Below are 13,114 nucleotides of genomic sequence, written 5' to 3'. Positions count from 1 at the left end.
TCGTAACTCACTAGGGGAGGAGCCAGGGAGGAGCCCCGTAGGGCAGGTGCTATGCTGGGTGCTCCCTACTGAACTCGGGCCTCAGTTCCTGCTTGCTGTAGAGAGGTGGGCGGCCATCCCTGGCCCATTTTATAGAGGAGCAACTGAGGCAGGGAGAGGTAGAGCTGCTCACCCAGAATCAGGCAGAGGAAGAGGGAAGAGAAGCAGCCAGGTGCCCCCGGCCATCCTGCCCCAGAGCACCCGCGGGCTTGCACACCGCCTCTGGGAATGGGGATCCATGTGTGCGGCCCTCAGCTGCCCTGTGAGTCTGTGCTGCTGGGGCCCATTTTGTAGAAACTTCCTTTGGAACGACTGGTGGTTCCACAGCCGCCTCTTCCCCGGGGCCGGACACCCTCACTCATGGCAGGACCGCAGCTCACCTGGCCGAGGTGGCAACTCAGAGGGGGACAGGCACCAGGAGCATGTGGGGTCCGCCTCTGAGTCCCCACCACTTTGAACACACCGGTGTCCATACTGGCCACACGTGGAGAGGTCAGCCCCGGTCAGGCTCCCTGTCCCTCTGGATCCCCGTGTCAGGAGCGTTCATCTGCCTGTCTCTGCCTCTTTGCATGTGTCTCTGGGCTTCTCTCTGTCTCCTTGTGTCACACACAACACACAAAACTTCACCAAGCCCCCTACCCTCCCTCCTTCTCACCTCATCCTCCCCTCAGGGGTCTCACAAGGACCCCTCCCTCCTCAGATGGAAAGAGGGATGGAGTGGAGGGACCCCAGGGCTGAGTCTGGTTCTGCGTCCACTGACTGGGCTGCACCGCGGACACCGCCGCCCCCTCAGAGTCCCGGCATCCTTGGGGACATAGGTGTACCGGGAGAGGGGGTCCCACGGTGACGCATGCTACAGGGAGCCCTAGTGAGTACAGCTGTGACTTGAGTGCCCACGGACGATGGAATGACGAGACTGGGTCCCCGCCTAGGCTCAAGTTCTCCCCAGAAAGTGAAGCTTCCCGGGCAGGTGCTCTTAGCAGACAGAGCTGAAGAGGGCTGCCTGCCCCCGACCCGTGCATGTGACAGAGAAGGAGCGAGCCGTCAGCAGAGTGGCTGCCACGGAGAGGGTGGACTGGCTTGGCGCTGGGTTGCTCGGTGCCCCCAGGCAAGGTCGGGCTGGCAGAGGGCGGGCAGCTGCCACAGGCCATCCTGGTTCCGAGGGAACGCGACGCATGCAGGCCAGCCCTCGGTGAGGGCAGAAACGTGTGTGATGCCCGCAGCTGGGGTTGGGGCTTCTGGAGGAAGTGTGATCCCTTTGATGCCCAAGGAGCCTGGGAAGCTCTTGAACTTGCCTGTGTTCATGGTCAGCTTTCTTCTGGGAAAATAAACCACATCTCATTAAGCAGTAAATTTGTCCAGGTGCCTGTTTCGGCTGATACCATCACACCTGGTCTTGCTGCCAGACCTAAAGTCAAGGCCAAAGTTCCCGTTACTTGGAGAGTCCTAATAATTAACCTAGAACCTCAGTCAGAAGGGGGTAATGCTGGCTTTTAGATGTAGTGAGGAGCTGGAGCAGGGAGGGCTGTTTCCAGGCCTGGATGTTGCTGAACGCTGGTAGGGAGGTGCCCCCTGGGGCTTGGGTTGGGGGTCTCAGCGCTCACCCTCTCTTCCCCTCCTGTGATTGGCAGCTCTTCTCTGGCTTGCCTCTGGCTCCAGAGGCCTCAGGCGATTCCCCAGGAGTGGGTTGGGGGGAGTGGCCAGGAGCGACTCAGATAGCATCAGTCATTGGTTTGAGAGAAATGGGAGGCCACGGCCAGGGGCAGCTCTTGGGGCTGGCTGCCAGCATGTCCGTACCTGGTGTGGCCTCCGGTAACTTGTCAGTGACCAGCAGGCGTTTATTGAGTATCTACTGTGAGCCAGCTGCCGTGATTGATAAATGAGCCCTGTCTTTCAGTGGCCGGGAGAGGCCCCCATGCTTATTAATTTTTGAGGCCCCTTTTTATTAAAAATCAGAGCAGTACCAGCATGGGTTGCCACAACCGTGATTTAGTTTAAATGTTCATGTTTTGAAACTGAATGCATTTAATACCAAAAATGCAATGTTATGAAATTGTCCGCTTGGGCTCTTTCTAAGCTACTGACGGTATTTAAAAGAATATGAATTCCGGGGCCATAGTAATAATGACATTAGTCGGGAACCGTTGGGCACTTACTGCTTTCTGAGCCCTTCACGGTTATGTGGGCCTAACACCCTGTGAAGGAGAAACCATTATTAACCCTGTTACCAGGTGAGAAAACTGAGGCACAGAGAGGGTAACTTGGCCGAGATCACACAGCTAGGCAGGGAGGGGGGCCACTGCTGTCCGAGGGATGTGGGAGTGGGACAGTTTCCTGTGCTGGATGGAGGGACTGGCTCTTGGCGCTGGTAGGTCCATGGCGGGGCTTTGGAGACCACTTCAGAGCAAATCCACGGCCCTCTGTGACCCCCGCCCCCCATCCCTGCCTTCACGCACATCCTTGCTCCCCAAGCAGTGAGCCACTTGGGAGGAACTGGGCACATGGTAGACTTGACCCCTCAGTCTTGACCCCTGTATCCCCAGGAGACCCCAGAAAGTGAGCTCAGCCTCCACCTAAACCCAGTTTCTGGTTTTCTTGATAGCGTGTTGGGATGGGTGCTGGGGGCTGGGCACATGGTATTCTCTGTCCCCTGGGTTTTTGCTCTGGAGCTGGCCCTGCCCATCCCCCCTCTGTGCTGAGGCACACACAGGCCTCTTCCTCCCCCCACATTCCCCTGTTAGATGTCCTGGGCTACTCCAGAACCCCAGCCCCTGGGCCAGACTTAACTCCTTTGAGGCCAGATCTCCACGGACCTCCCCTTGGATCTTCTGTTCATTCACACATTCCTTTCCTTGTTCAGCAAATACTTAGCCACCCACCTGTGCGAGCTTTCGGTCTTTCAGATCCTCAGGACCCAAGGAGGACAGAGAATATTCCTGCCCTCCAGCAGCTGACCCCCTAGGGCCCGAGGGGACAGAGAAGATCAAGAAGCAGTAGGTAGGGAGTGGGCCAAGGGTAGGAGGTGGTCAGGGAAGGCCTCCCTGAGAGGGTGACTCGAGCAGGGGTTGCCCTGGAGGAGGTAGGAAAGGGGGTGTGCCGGTGTCTCGGGCAGCTGGGGGAGCAGTGAGATCTGAGAAGGCAGCCCTCAGGAGCCAGAGGCAAAGGTGGAGGGAGCAGAGAGATCGGACCTGGGCCCAGGGCTGTGACTCTGCTCTAGAGGGTTCCAGATGGCTGGCCTGTGGGCCAGAGTGGAAGCTGGGAGGTCTGAGCCGCTGGGATGGTCCAGGAGAGATGCGGATGGTCTGGACCAGGGTGGAGCAGGGTGGGGTTGAGGAAACAGGGTCCATTCCTCCTGTGTGTGTGTGCGTGGTTGGGCAGGGGCCACGGTGTTTAATTGTAGATTAAATTGTAAATTGTAGATTCACAGGCAGAAATAATACAGAGAAATCCCTTATGCACTTGGCCCATTTCTCCCCAGTGGTAACACTTTGCAGAACTGTAGTAAAGTATCCTGGCCAGGTCTTAACATTGAAACAGTTGGTTCTCTACCGTTGTATCGGTTCTGTACGTTTTTACATTATTATCTGGGTTCCTGTCTCTGCCTCTACGGTCAGGCTGGGGAATATCTCCAACATTACAGGGGTCCCCCGCCGTCCTTTCATGACTGCCTTCACCTCTGCTCTGTCCCCGGCAACCACGGATCTGCCCTCCGTTTCTCAAATTTTGCGATTTGAAAAACGTCCTATGAGCGGAATCCTGCACCGGGGAACCTTCCAGGACTGGCTTCTCTCACTCAGCATCCTTCCCCGGAGATTCGTCCAAGTTGCTGTGTGCTTTTGCTGTGTGCTTCGAGAGTCTGTGTGGCTGTGTTTGCCGGTGGAGACCCGGTCGGAGATGCGAGTGTGTGGCTCAGGCCTACAGGTGTCCCGCTGTGGCCTTGACCCCGAGGCTGAATGAGGCCACCCAGGGAGGCAGAGGGGCTCCAGGCTGAGGACTGAGAGTGAACTGATTCAGCCTCAAAATGCACCAGGCACAGGGTGTGGCCGGCCCTGAACAGACAGATGGACAGACAGACCGATAAAGTCCCTGCAGGTGGGGTAGGGCTGCCTCGGGGCTGGGTGGCAGGGGGCGGCGTGGCAGAGGGCGTGTGCTTAGGAACTCTCTTTTACCCCACTTTGTCCCTTCGCCACCAGAATGCTGGGGCCCCCCTGGCTGGGCTCTTCGGCTCAGAGTTTTAGACCAGAGTTTCCACGAGTCCCGAAGCACATGGGAGAACAGCAAAGCGTTGCCTCTAAGGTGAGACGGCGTCCCTTCCACAGTGACTGACCTCTCACAGCCTCTGTCCTCTGGGAATATGATTTCTTTGACCAAGGGGTGGGGCTGGGGGTGGTGGGCGAGTGTTTGCTCGTGGTCTCTGGCGCAGCGACCCTGCTGGGGTTTGCAGAGACCCTGAACACACTCCTGTCACCATCTTCTCCCCTCCGGGTCCTTGTCCCCAACCTGCCCCATCACCCTCTTCCTGGTGTGCCTCCCTCTTCCCCCGGGCCCCGTCCTTCCCTCTCCTCTTCCGTCTTACTTCCTTGCGTCTCCCCCACCCCCCCCTTTCCCTCACTTCCCCTCCTGCTCTTGCCCTCCATCGATTTCTGCTTTTTCTCAGGCTCCCCTATCTTGTTTCCACATCTTCTCTCTCTCGGGTGTGTCTCTGTCCCCCTCTGGCTCTCCCTCTCTTTGTCTGCGCCTCCTTCCCCGTCTCCAGTTACCTCCTGCTCTCCCCATCTCGAACCCTCCTTCTTTCTTTCTCTCACTTTCAGATGTTACTTTCCAGGCCTTAAAAATCCTCCCTTGTCACTTTCAGGGGGCGCAGTGGGTAAAATGTCTTCATCAGACCAGGAACGCACAGGGGCCGGCGGAGGGGGGTGCTGGGGGCGGGGTGGCGCAAGCTCCTGGAAAAGGGCTTCCTGAGGCGAGCGCTAGGGCCGCGGGAATAGCGACACGGATGTGGAGGCCGCAGCCCAGGCTGCCTGCTCGGAGGAGGCAGGCCCAGCCGAGGTTTGTAGGCCCAGACTAACACTCTGAGAGCCCCTGGGTCTGAAGGAAGGGTGGCTTGAGAGGAGGGTCGCAAGGCTGTCCGGGTGCGTGGGACAGGGGACAGTCTGGGCAGTGGCTGTGAGGCAGGCTCCTTCGGCTGGCGGGAGGTGGCCGCCCAGCCCTCTGGGAAGTCTTTCTCCCCGCTGAGCAGGGGCATGGGGCAGGCGTGGAGGCGCCTTCCTGACACCTGCTGCTTCGGGCGGATGCCTCTGTTCCCGCCCTCATGGCTTGATTATTTGATGGAGAACAGCTGCCCCCGTTAGGGACCCTGACCCAGTGCTTGCTCCTGTCTGTTCGCATTCTGCTTCCCGGAGCTGTTGGTGCTATTTTCAACATTCTTTTATGGACCAACCACCTTTGAGGCTGGCTGACAAAGCCTCCAAGGAGTCTCTTGGTGACCAGCATCAGAGTGAGAGCTGTACGGTGCCCTCACGACAGTGGCCAGCTGGGGCCTCGGCCAGATGTTGACCGAGGCCGTGGACGCTCGTCGGGAGCTGGGCCACCGCTGGCTGGCATCCGGGCATGGCCGGGCCTCCGGTGGGGAGTCAAGAACCTGACAAGGTGGCTGCAGGACTGAGCAGACCCCTGGGAGGGGGCGGCTGGTCTGATGCTCTGGGCGGGGAAGGAAACTTCTTTCCTTGCTCCCTGCCAAGAGTGGGTCAGTCCTGGCTCCGCCCAAATCCAACACCGCTGTCCCCGCCCCCCTCAAATTCACCACCTCTCCTGCTGTCACCCTCTGCCCCCCGGGGGTGTCTCCCCAGCCAAGGGTGCTGGCCCCAGGCTCCCCATGGAGTCATCCGTGAGTGACCCTGCTGAGGTGTGAACACCCACCTGGGAGCCCAGAGGTCCTGGGACCGGCTGCAGCAGTTTGTTAAAGCTTTTTCGGAATTTCCAGGCAGGGACAACAGAGCATCCGACAGAGTATGAGTGCACGGGCAGGGGGAGTTTGGGGGGGGGGTGACCCAGCCACGAGGCTGTCCCCGTGTGTCTGTGACCTGCAGACGTCACACCCTGAGTGAGGTCCCGAGCCGGCTGAGTCTCACTTCCCACACCTGCACAACGGGATTTAGGGTTCGAGCCTCTGCAAGGGGTCGTCGTGAGCCGTGATTTCAAGTCGCGGAAGGTATAGCGGCTTTTACGGCTCCTGGTGACACTGGGGTCATCATTTAACAGCCCTTCTCTGGGTCGTTGGCTCCGTGTTCTGCAGATGCTGCCATGGACACGCCTTTTTTATTTATTTTTAAATGACCTTTCTGTATCGGATGATTTTAGACCTGCACAAAGCTCGTAAAGACAATACAGAGTTCCCGTCGGCCCCTTAATCACTTTCCTTCACTGTCCTCTCACGGCACGAAGGCGGTGGCGGCGACACCAGCCCACCGACGGGGGTCCCTTACTGTTCACGAAAATTCTGGCCTGGCTTGGATTTCACCAGAATTTTCGTAGATGACCGTTCTCCGTCCCAGGCTCCTGTCCAGACCAGGTGCTGTGTGGCATGTGTTTCATGTTTGGCACGACCTGGTGTCTCCAGCAGCGGGGCACAGACCTGGCAGGGCAGGGAGGCCAGCCTCAGGCCACCTGGTGACTCCAGAACGGGGCCCCTTCGGGTGTCCCTCTCTGCTGACGTCACCATTGGTCTCAGGCTTCTGAGCCCTGACTTGGCAAGAGGCCAGCCCTTCCTGCTCCTCTGTCTCGGGTTTTGGGCACATTCTAATTCATTCGCTTCTCGCCCGCTCTGGGGCTCTGAGGACTGACATGGGTCCCCTCCCTGTGGAGCTCAGCGCGGTGGGGAGACTGAGGAAAGAGGCAGACAGGATACGCTCCTTCGTGGTGCAGTGGGGGAAGAAAGGTGACCGGTGAAGTTGGGGGTCCCTTAGGAGGGTCGGAAGGAAGACACCAAGCATGAGAAGACCCTTTTACTCAAGGTGACAAAGTTTTGAGCAGGGAGTAGCAGGTGTAAGGGTCCAAGTCAGGAAAGACCCCGGGGAAGTCCGGGAAGGGATTTCCAGGCTGGAGGGTTATGAGTGCTGGGAGGGGGCAGACCGAGTTTATGGCCAGCCAGGATCACAAGGTTCTGGGGTGGCAAACGCCATCTCTCTGGGCCAGGCCAGTGGCTGAGGTGGGAGCGCTTGTCCCCTTTGAAAGGGTGTGACCAGAGCTCAGTACCAGTTCGTCATCACCTCTCCGTGCCCCAGAGCTCTGGAGTTTTTAAACGAGAAGCTGGAGACTCGTCCTTTCTAGAGAAGTGGCATTTCATTCAAAAACAGGAGAACACCAGTGACCAAACAGAAGCAACAACACGGGTGCGGACACTCCGCCCAGTGGAGGCAAAGCGGGGCACAGCTCTGGTCTGGGTTTGGCCAGAGGAGCGCCCACCGGTGACCTCACTGGCAGGGCCTGATGGTGACGGTGGAGACTCGCATTTTCTTCTAAGCCCTGTACTTACCAGAGGATCCGATCTGTTTCTTAGGACTGTCCCTCGGGCTGCCAGGTGGAGAGTGGGTTAAGGGCAGGGGGAGCAGCTTGGAGGTGGCCCGAAGAGATGACAGCGGTGATGGCGAGAGGGACCCGGGACCGAGTTCGCAGAAGGGATGGAGAACAGGTGGGATGCGGGCGTCCAGTCTGGGCAGTGGGCGGGCCTCACAGCGAGTCACATAACCCCAGAGCCTCAGTCTGCTCATCTGTAGAAGGGCTTTGTGACACCTGTGCGGATTCAGGCCTCTGGAACGTGGCAGGTGCTCAATAACACACACGCAGGGATGCCTGGTACCCAGCTCAGTGGGTTAAGCCTCTGCCTTCAGCTAAGTTCACGATCTCAGGGTCCTGGGATCGAGCCCCACTTCAGGCTCCCAGCTCAGCGGGGAATCTGCTTCCCCTTCACCCTCTCCCTCTCTCCCTGCTCATGCTCTCTGTCTCTCTCGCCTTTTTTCTCAAATAAACTCTTTAAAAATAAATAAAAGAATATTTTAGAAAGCATACATAGAAATATGTGGCAGTCAGACAATTCCGTGAGTGGCCGTGGGATGAGAAGCAAGGCCCAGGGCCCTTGGTGACAATGAAAGCACCAGCCAGCGGGGGAGCCCCGACCCCCAGAAGAGGGGCCCTGATGGAGGAGGGGCCAGGCTTGCAGCAGCAGAGCCCCGGTCCAGGATGGAGGGATCAGACTCCGGGTTGGGAGCTGGGGCCCCCAGGAAGGTCTAAGTCTGGAGGAGGCCGTGACATGGCCATGGCCCCGCCCTCCTGGCCGTCCTGTCTTCCCTCCCAGACTGCCTGTGACTTTGCATTTAGCAGCCATATCTTGGCAGGACTTCCAGGGGCTCCTCCTCTGCTAGTTTCCATGTTAACGCTTTTCCTCCAGCTCAAAGCAGAATCCTTGGGGCTCCTCGAACCTTCTAGAGCTGCTGCCCAGGGTAGGCATCACCTATAGTGAGACGGCACCAGCTCGTCCCTGCTGCTAGTAGGGTCCTTCAGGGCAGGGGCTGCCCACTGTGGGAGCCCCCAGCCCTGTTCCTCTGTCACCAGAGCCTCAGCAGCCTCCCCCTGCCCCCAGCTGCTCTGGCCACTGGGCTGGCGGAGGTTGGGGCCGGGGGCCCAGCTGGGTGGGAGCATTCGGAGGGGAAGGGGCGCGGCGCGGCGAGGCTGGCGGGTGCAGCCCTTCGGGCAGGATTGGACACACAGGCGCTGCTTACAGAGAAGTGGGAGGAGCTTTGCTCACAGCTGTCAGAGCCTTCTGGAAGACTTGGGGCCCTGGAGCAGACACAGAACATTGCAGGCAGAATTGCCAGGCGTGGCCTGAGGTGCAGAAAACCCTTGGCTAGGACAGACCAGGGAGGCTGGGACTGAGGGGAAGGTCCTGTGGGCCGGCTGTGGCAGGGACCAGATCCAAAGCTCAGGAGATCCCACTGGGATTCCTAGCTCGGCCTTTCACCAGCTGGGTGACCCTGGGCATGTGACCTCCCCTCCCCTCTCCAAGCCTGCTTTGTCCCGCACAAAATAGGCCCCATCTCAGTGCCTGCCTCCCGGGCTCTGGTGAGCAGTGGGGGAGCCGGGAAGGGCAGCAGCCGCTGGGCTTGGCAGTAGCCCCAGGCTGGCTGTTCCCAGCCCGTGGGGCCCAGGGCAAGGGGCGGGAAGCAAGGCCTTCTCCATCCAGCTCCTCGACAGCCCCGTGTCTGAGCGATGGGACATGCATCTGGAGCCCCTGCCAGCTCCGATGCCCACGAGGCTGGGCAGGACCTGCAGACGAGCGAGTCAGGCCGGGCGGGGGACGGCGGCGAGCCCAGCAGCACATGCCCTGTCTCGAGGGGCCAGCTCCCTGCACCCTGCAGGAATGCGGACCCAGCGTGGCCCAATTGCTCCTTGCAGGAGAAATAGGAACTCAGTATTTATTTGAAACATCCCAGTTCTTCCATGTTGGCAGCTCACTCGTGTTTAAATTTGCATGAGCCAAACCAGTCACGTCTGTGGGCCAGATGCTAACCAAAGGCCACCAGTTCGCGATCTCTGAGTCGGCTGAAAAGTGGCGGGGGGGTGGGGTCTAGGGCTGCCGATGTCCCTGTGGTTGGAAAGCAGGTGATGAAGGGACGTGCTGAGCCCTGCACCGAGACGAGAGTGCAGCCCCAGCCCCACTCAACCCCGGGGCTTCCTGCGTCCAGGCTCGGGCTGGGGCTGGGTGGCCCCTGGGTTGCAGTCCAGCTCTGCCAGTTCGCACCTGGCTGAGCTTGGGCAAGTACCTCTCTCACCCTCAGTTTCCTCTTCTGCAAAATGGGATTAAGGATACTTGCCTCTCTTCGCAGCTGTGAGCGCAGACGGGCTGTGAACCTTCGGGGCCCATCCTGGGCTGGGTGCTGAGAATGTGCTTGGTACTTGGTCACGGCCGTTGTGGAGAGGCTGGGGTCCAGTCTGTGTGGATAGAGCTGTTTCTTCCACCTGTTGCTCCCCCTGCCCAGCTATGTTTTTGAAATTTGAGAATTAGGGAAAGGTTGCTGTGATAATAACGGAGAGTTCCTGTACCCCTCACCTGGTTTCTCTCCTTGTTATGACAGTATTCACTGCGGTGCCTTGTCCCAGCCCGGGGACCAACCCCGATGGATTGCTAATGACTAAACTCCACAGTTTATTCGGATTCTGCTAGGTTTTCCCTGATGTCCTTTTCTGTTCCAGGTTGGTATCCAAGCTACCAACCGCGTTCTGTTTAGTTCATGCCTCCTTAGCTGCCTCTGGTCTAGGACAGCTTCTCAGTCTCCCCTGGATTTTGATGACCTTTACAGCTTTGAGGAATATCGGTTAGGTATTTCATACAGTACCCCTCGATTAGGGCTGATCTGTTGTTTTTCTCATGGTTGGATCGGGGCTACGGGTTTTGGGAGGAAGACCACAGAGGTGAAGTGCCTTTGTCCCACCCAGGGCACAGGCTGCCAACAAGATTGTCACTGATGCTGTTGACCTTGACCACCTGGCTCGGGCAGTGTTCGCCAGGTCCCTCCTGAGCAGTTCCTTTTCCTTTTCATAGTCTGCTATTTGGAAGCCATGCCAAGTGTAGCCCCCTCAAGGGGAGGGACAAGGGGCAGGTTCAAAGGGCAGAGAAAACCCTACCTTGAAGAGGGCTGGGAGGGTCACAGACACTGCGTGGGTCATAGCAGGTGTGGTGGGGCATAGCAGGCGTAGTGACTGTAGTCGGGGGAGCCTCTCGCAAGCCCTGGAGGGCTGGGAGTGCCTGGTGACCTAGGGGAGGACTGTGGGCCTCTGGGCACCTGAGCTCCCCTGCACAAGGTCAGCCTGAGGCCTCTGTCCACCAAGGGGCTGACCAGGCTCTGGGGCCGACCCCGTGGACCTCAGAAGCCAGGCCACGAGTGGTGCTGCCGCGTGGCCTGCTGCTTCTGGCAGGGAGAATGCGGGGTGAGGAAGGACAGGCTAGAGCCACAGTGATGGCCAAGGGCAGCCAGCCACAGGCACCCAGGCCCAGGACAGTCAGCACAGTGGGCCTGGCCTGGAATCCTCTGGTGGGGGTCAGGTGACCTGTCACCCAGTGCCCATGGTATGGGGGATATGGGGAAGGAATTTTGTCCTGACCTCTTCAGGAAGACAGATTTCGCTCGGGGGCAGACCGTGGCCGGGGGTCCCCATCTGGCCTGCCACTGTTCAGGAAAGTCTTCCTGGCGCCCGGCCGAGCTGCCGGTTTGCACATTTCTCTGCGGCTGCTGTGGGGCTTCAAGGGCAGAGTTGAGTCGTTGCGAAAGAGACCTGCGGCTTGCAAAGCCTGACATGTTTGCCGTCCGGCCCTGCACAGAGCAAGTGCGCAGACCCTGGCCCGAGCAGAAAGCAGACCAGGATTCAGGATGTGCAGTTAGGGCATCCCAAAACAGAGACACGAGGTGGGCCGGGACTTCCAAGGAGGGGGTGGGGATTTCTGGAACCAAGTGGGCAGGTGGCCAGGGCGAGCCAGGACCCTGAGATGGGCGAGCTTCGCTTTAGGAGACAGTGACCCGCCCAAGACAAGCCGGCAGTCTGGTACTCGTGAGAAATCTGAGTGGTTACATGTTTGCAATTATTCACTTTTTAGACATCATGAAGCCCACCAAGCACATCTGTCTGGCATGTGGGCTGCAGGTTTGAGAACTCAGGTGTCCAGGGTGGAAGAGAGAACGTGTGGTTGGATGTGGGTAGACAGGGGGTTGGGGAGTGGGGGGGTGGGGGGGTAGGGAGCAGGCCAGGCCCGGCGCAGTAAGCTGGCAGGTGAGCTCTGGACTGGGGGCAGAGGGGACAGTGAAGGGAGAGTCCGAGAGGGGGCGTGGCAGAGTCCAAGACCTGCAGGGTCGGATGGTCCCGCCACCCAACCAGTCCCAGGCCGGTGGAACATTCCTGCCGGCAGGCTGGGAGCTGGGGAGCATAGGACACTCCCCCTTGCTTACCTGGCAGCCCCCCCCACCCTGCCCTGGGAATCTGTAGAAGGGGAGGTGGGAGGTGGAGATCTCTGAAGTGCCCTCTGAGAGTCCCAAGGGTTTGCATTTGCTGCTCTGTCCCCCAAGCCTTGGGCCCTATGTGGGGATGGGCAGAGGCTGGGTTTTGAGCTGGACAGGCCTGGAGGACCCCATGCCCCGGTCCCCTGGTTCCTGCCACTTCTGAGACACAGGGAAGACCCCTGTTTGGCAGGCTGCCAGGAGAATCCGGGAGAAAACGGGCGCGGAGGACTGGGTTTCCATGGCACCCTGACGTGCCTGTGATTGGGGCCTGGCCTCCAGGATGCGGTCTGTTCCTCCTGACGCAGGGGGCATCTGGCTCCTTTAGGCCTCGCACACCAGCCCTTACCTGCGGCTTCAAGCTGCTGGTTGGCAAGTACTCATCGGCTTTGCTGTGGGTTTATTGCTTTAGGACGCCCGGGGGCAAGTGACAGCGACACAGGTTAACGTGGCCGAAGCAAACGAGAGAAGTGCATGGCTCATGGACAGGACACAGCCCAGGGTGACTCCCGCCTCAGGCAGTAATGGATTCCGCCGCTCAGATGATACTGTTCGGACTTTATCTCACTCTGTCCCCAGCTCTGCGTCCCTTTGTTGGCTTCAATCCTATGCAGGCCCTGCCTTGTGGTGGCCAAGGTGGCCTTCAGGTTCATGGCCCATTACCCATCCCCCCAACCTGGGGGCGGCATCCTTGTCTCAGTAGTGAGAGCCCCAAGACTGATTCCCATTGGCCCAGCTTGGGTTACAGGGTCAGCCCGGGGACCAGCCACAGCTTGGGTGGGTCAGACCTTCGCCACCCTCACCCACCCCCGCTCCCCCACCCCCAGGGTCCCCACTTGAGCCATAGGGGGTGGGAAGGGAGGCGGGGTCCAGCACAGGCCCAGGTGATCTTGCAAGAAGATCAGGAGGTTGATCCCAGGCGGCAGTGCAGGCTGGACGGGCCCCACACTCACTCTCCAAGTGCAGCATCTGTACCCTGGAGGCCCCATCTGGAGTCCCCTGGCTCATCAGGGGTCGCCCCTGCCTGGCTG

General features: G+C 59.3%; 1 protein-coding gene across 4 annotated transcripts in view; it reads left to right on the top strand.

Annotated features, from left to right (window-relative positions):
- Positions 1 to 13,114, top strand: part of BCAS4 (breast carcinoma amplified sequence 4) — an 83,525-nt gene that overhangs the window by 39,223 nt on the left and 31,188 nt on the right. Inside the window, exon 5 of one of the 4 annotated variants that reach the window (XR_006386114.1) lies at positions 4,233 to 4,335. The exons of 2 other annotated variants lie outside the window; for them this stretch is intronic. Coding sequence is in view for 1 of the 2 variants with exons in the window: in XM_044262833.1 (XP_044118768.1) it covers positions 3,680 to 3,703 (24 nt within the window). In the remaining variant the exon portion in view is untranslated. Of the gene's footprint in view, positions 1 to 3,679; positions 3,730 to 4,232; positions 4,336 to 13,114 lie in introns of those variants that run through there. One more of the 4 variants, XM_044262833.1, reaches the window with a different exon arrangement.

Source organism: Neovison vison, chromosome 8, assembly GCF_020171115.1.
Source record: "Neovison vison isolate M4711 chromosome 8, ASM_NN_V1, whole genome shotgun sequence".
NCBI lineage: Eukaryota > Metazoa > Chordata > Mammalia > Carnivora > Mustelidae > Neogale > Neogale vison.
The sequence above is the reverse complement of the archived record's forward strand: the minus strand, read 5'-3'. Positions and strand labels throughout refer to the sequence as shown.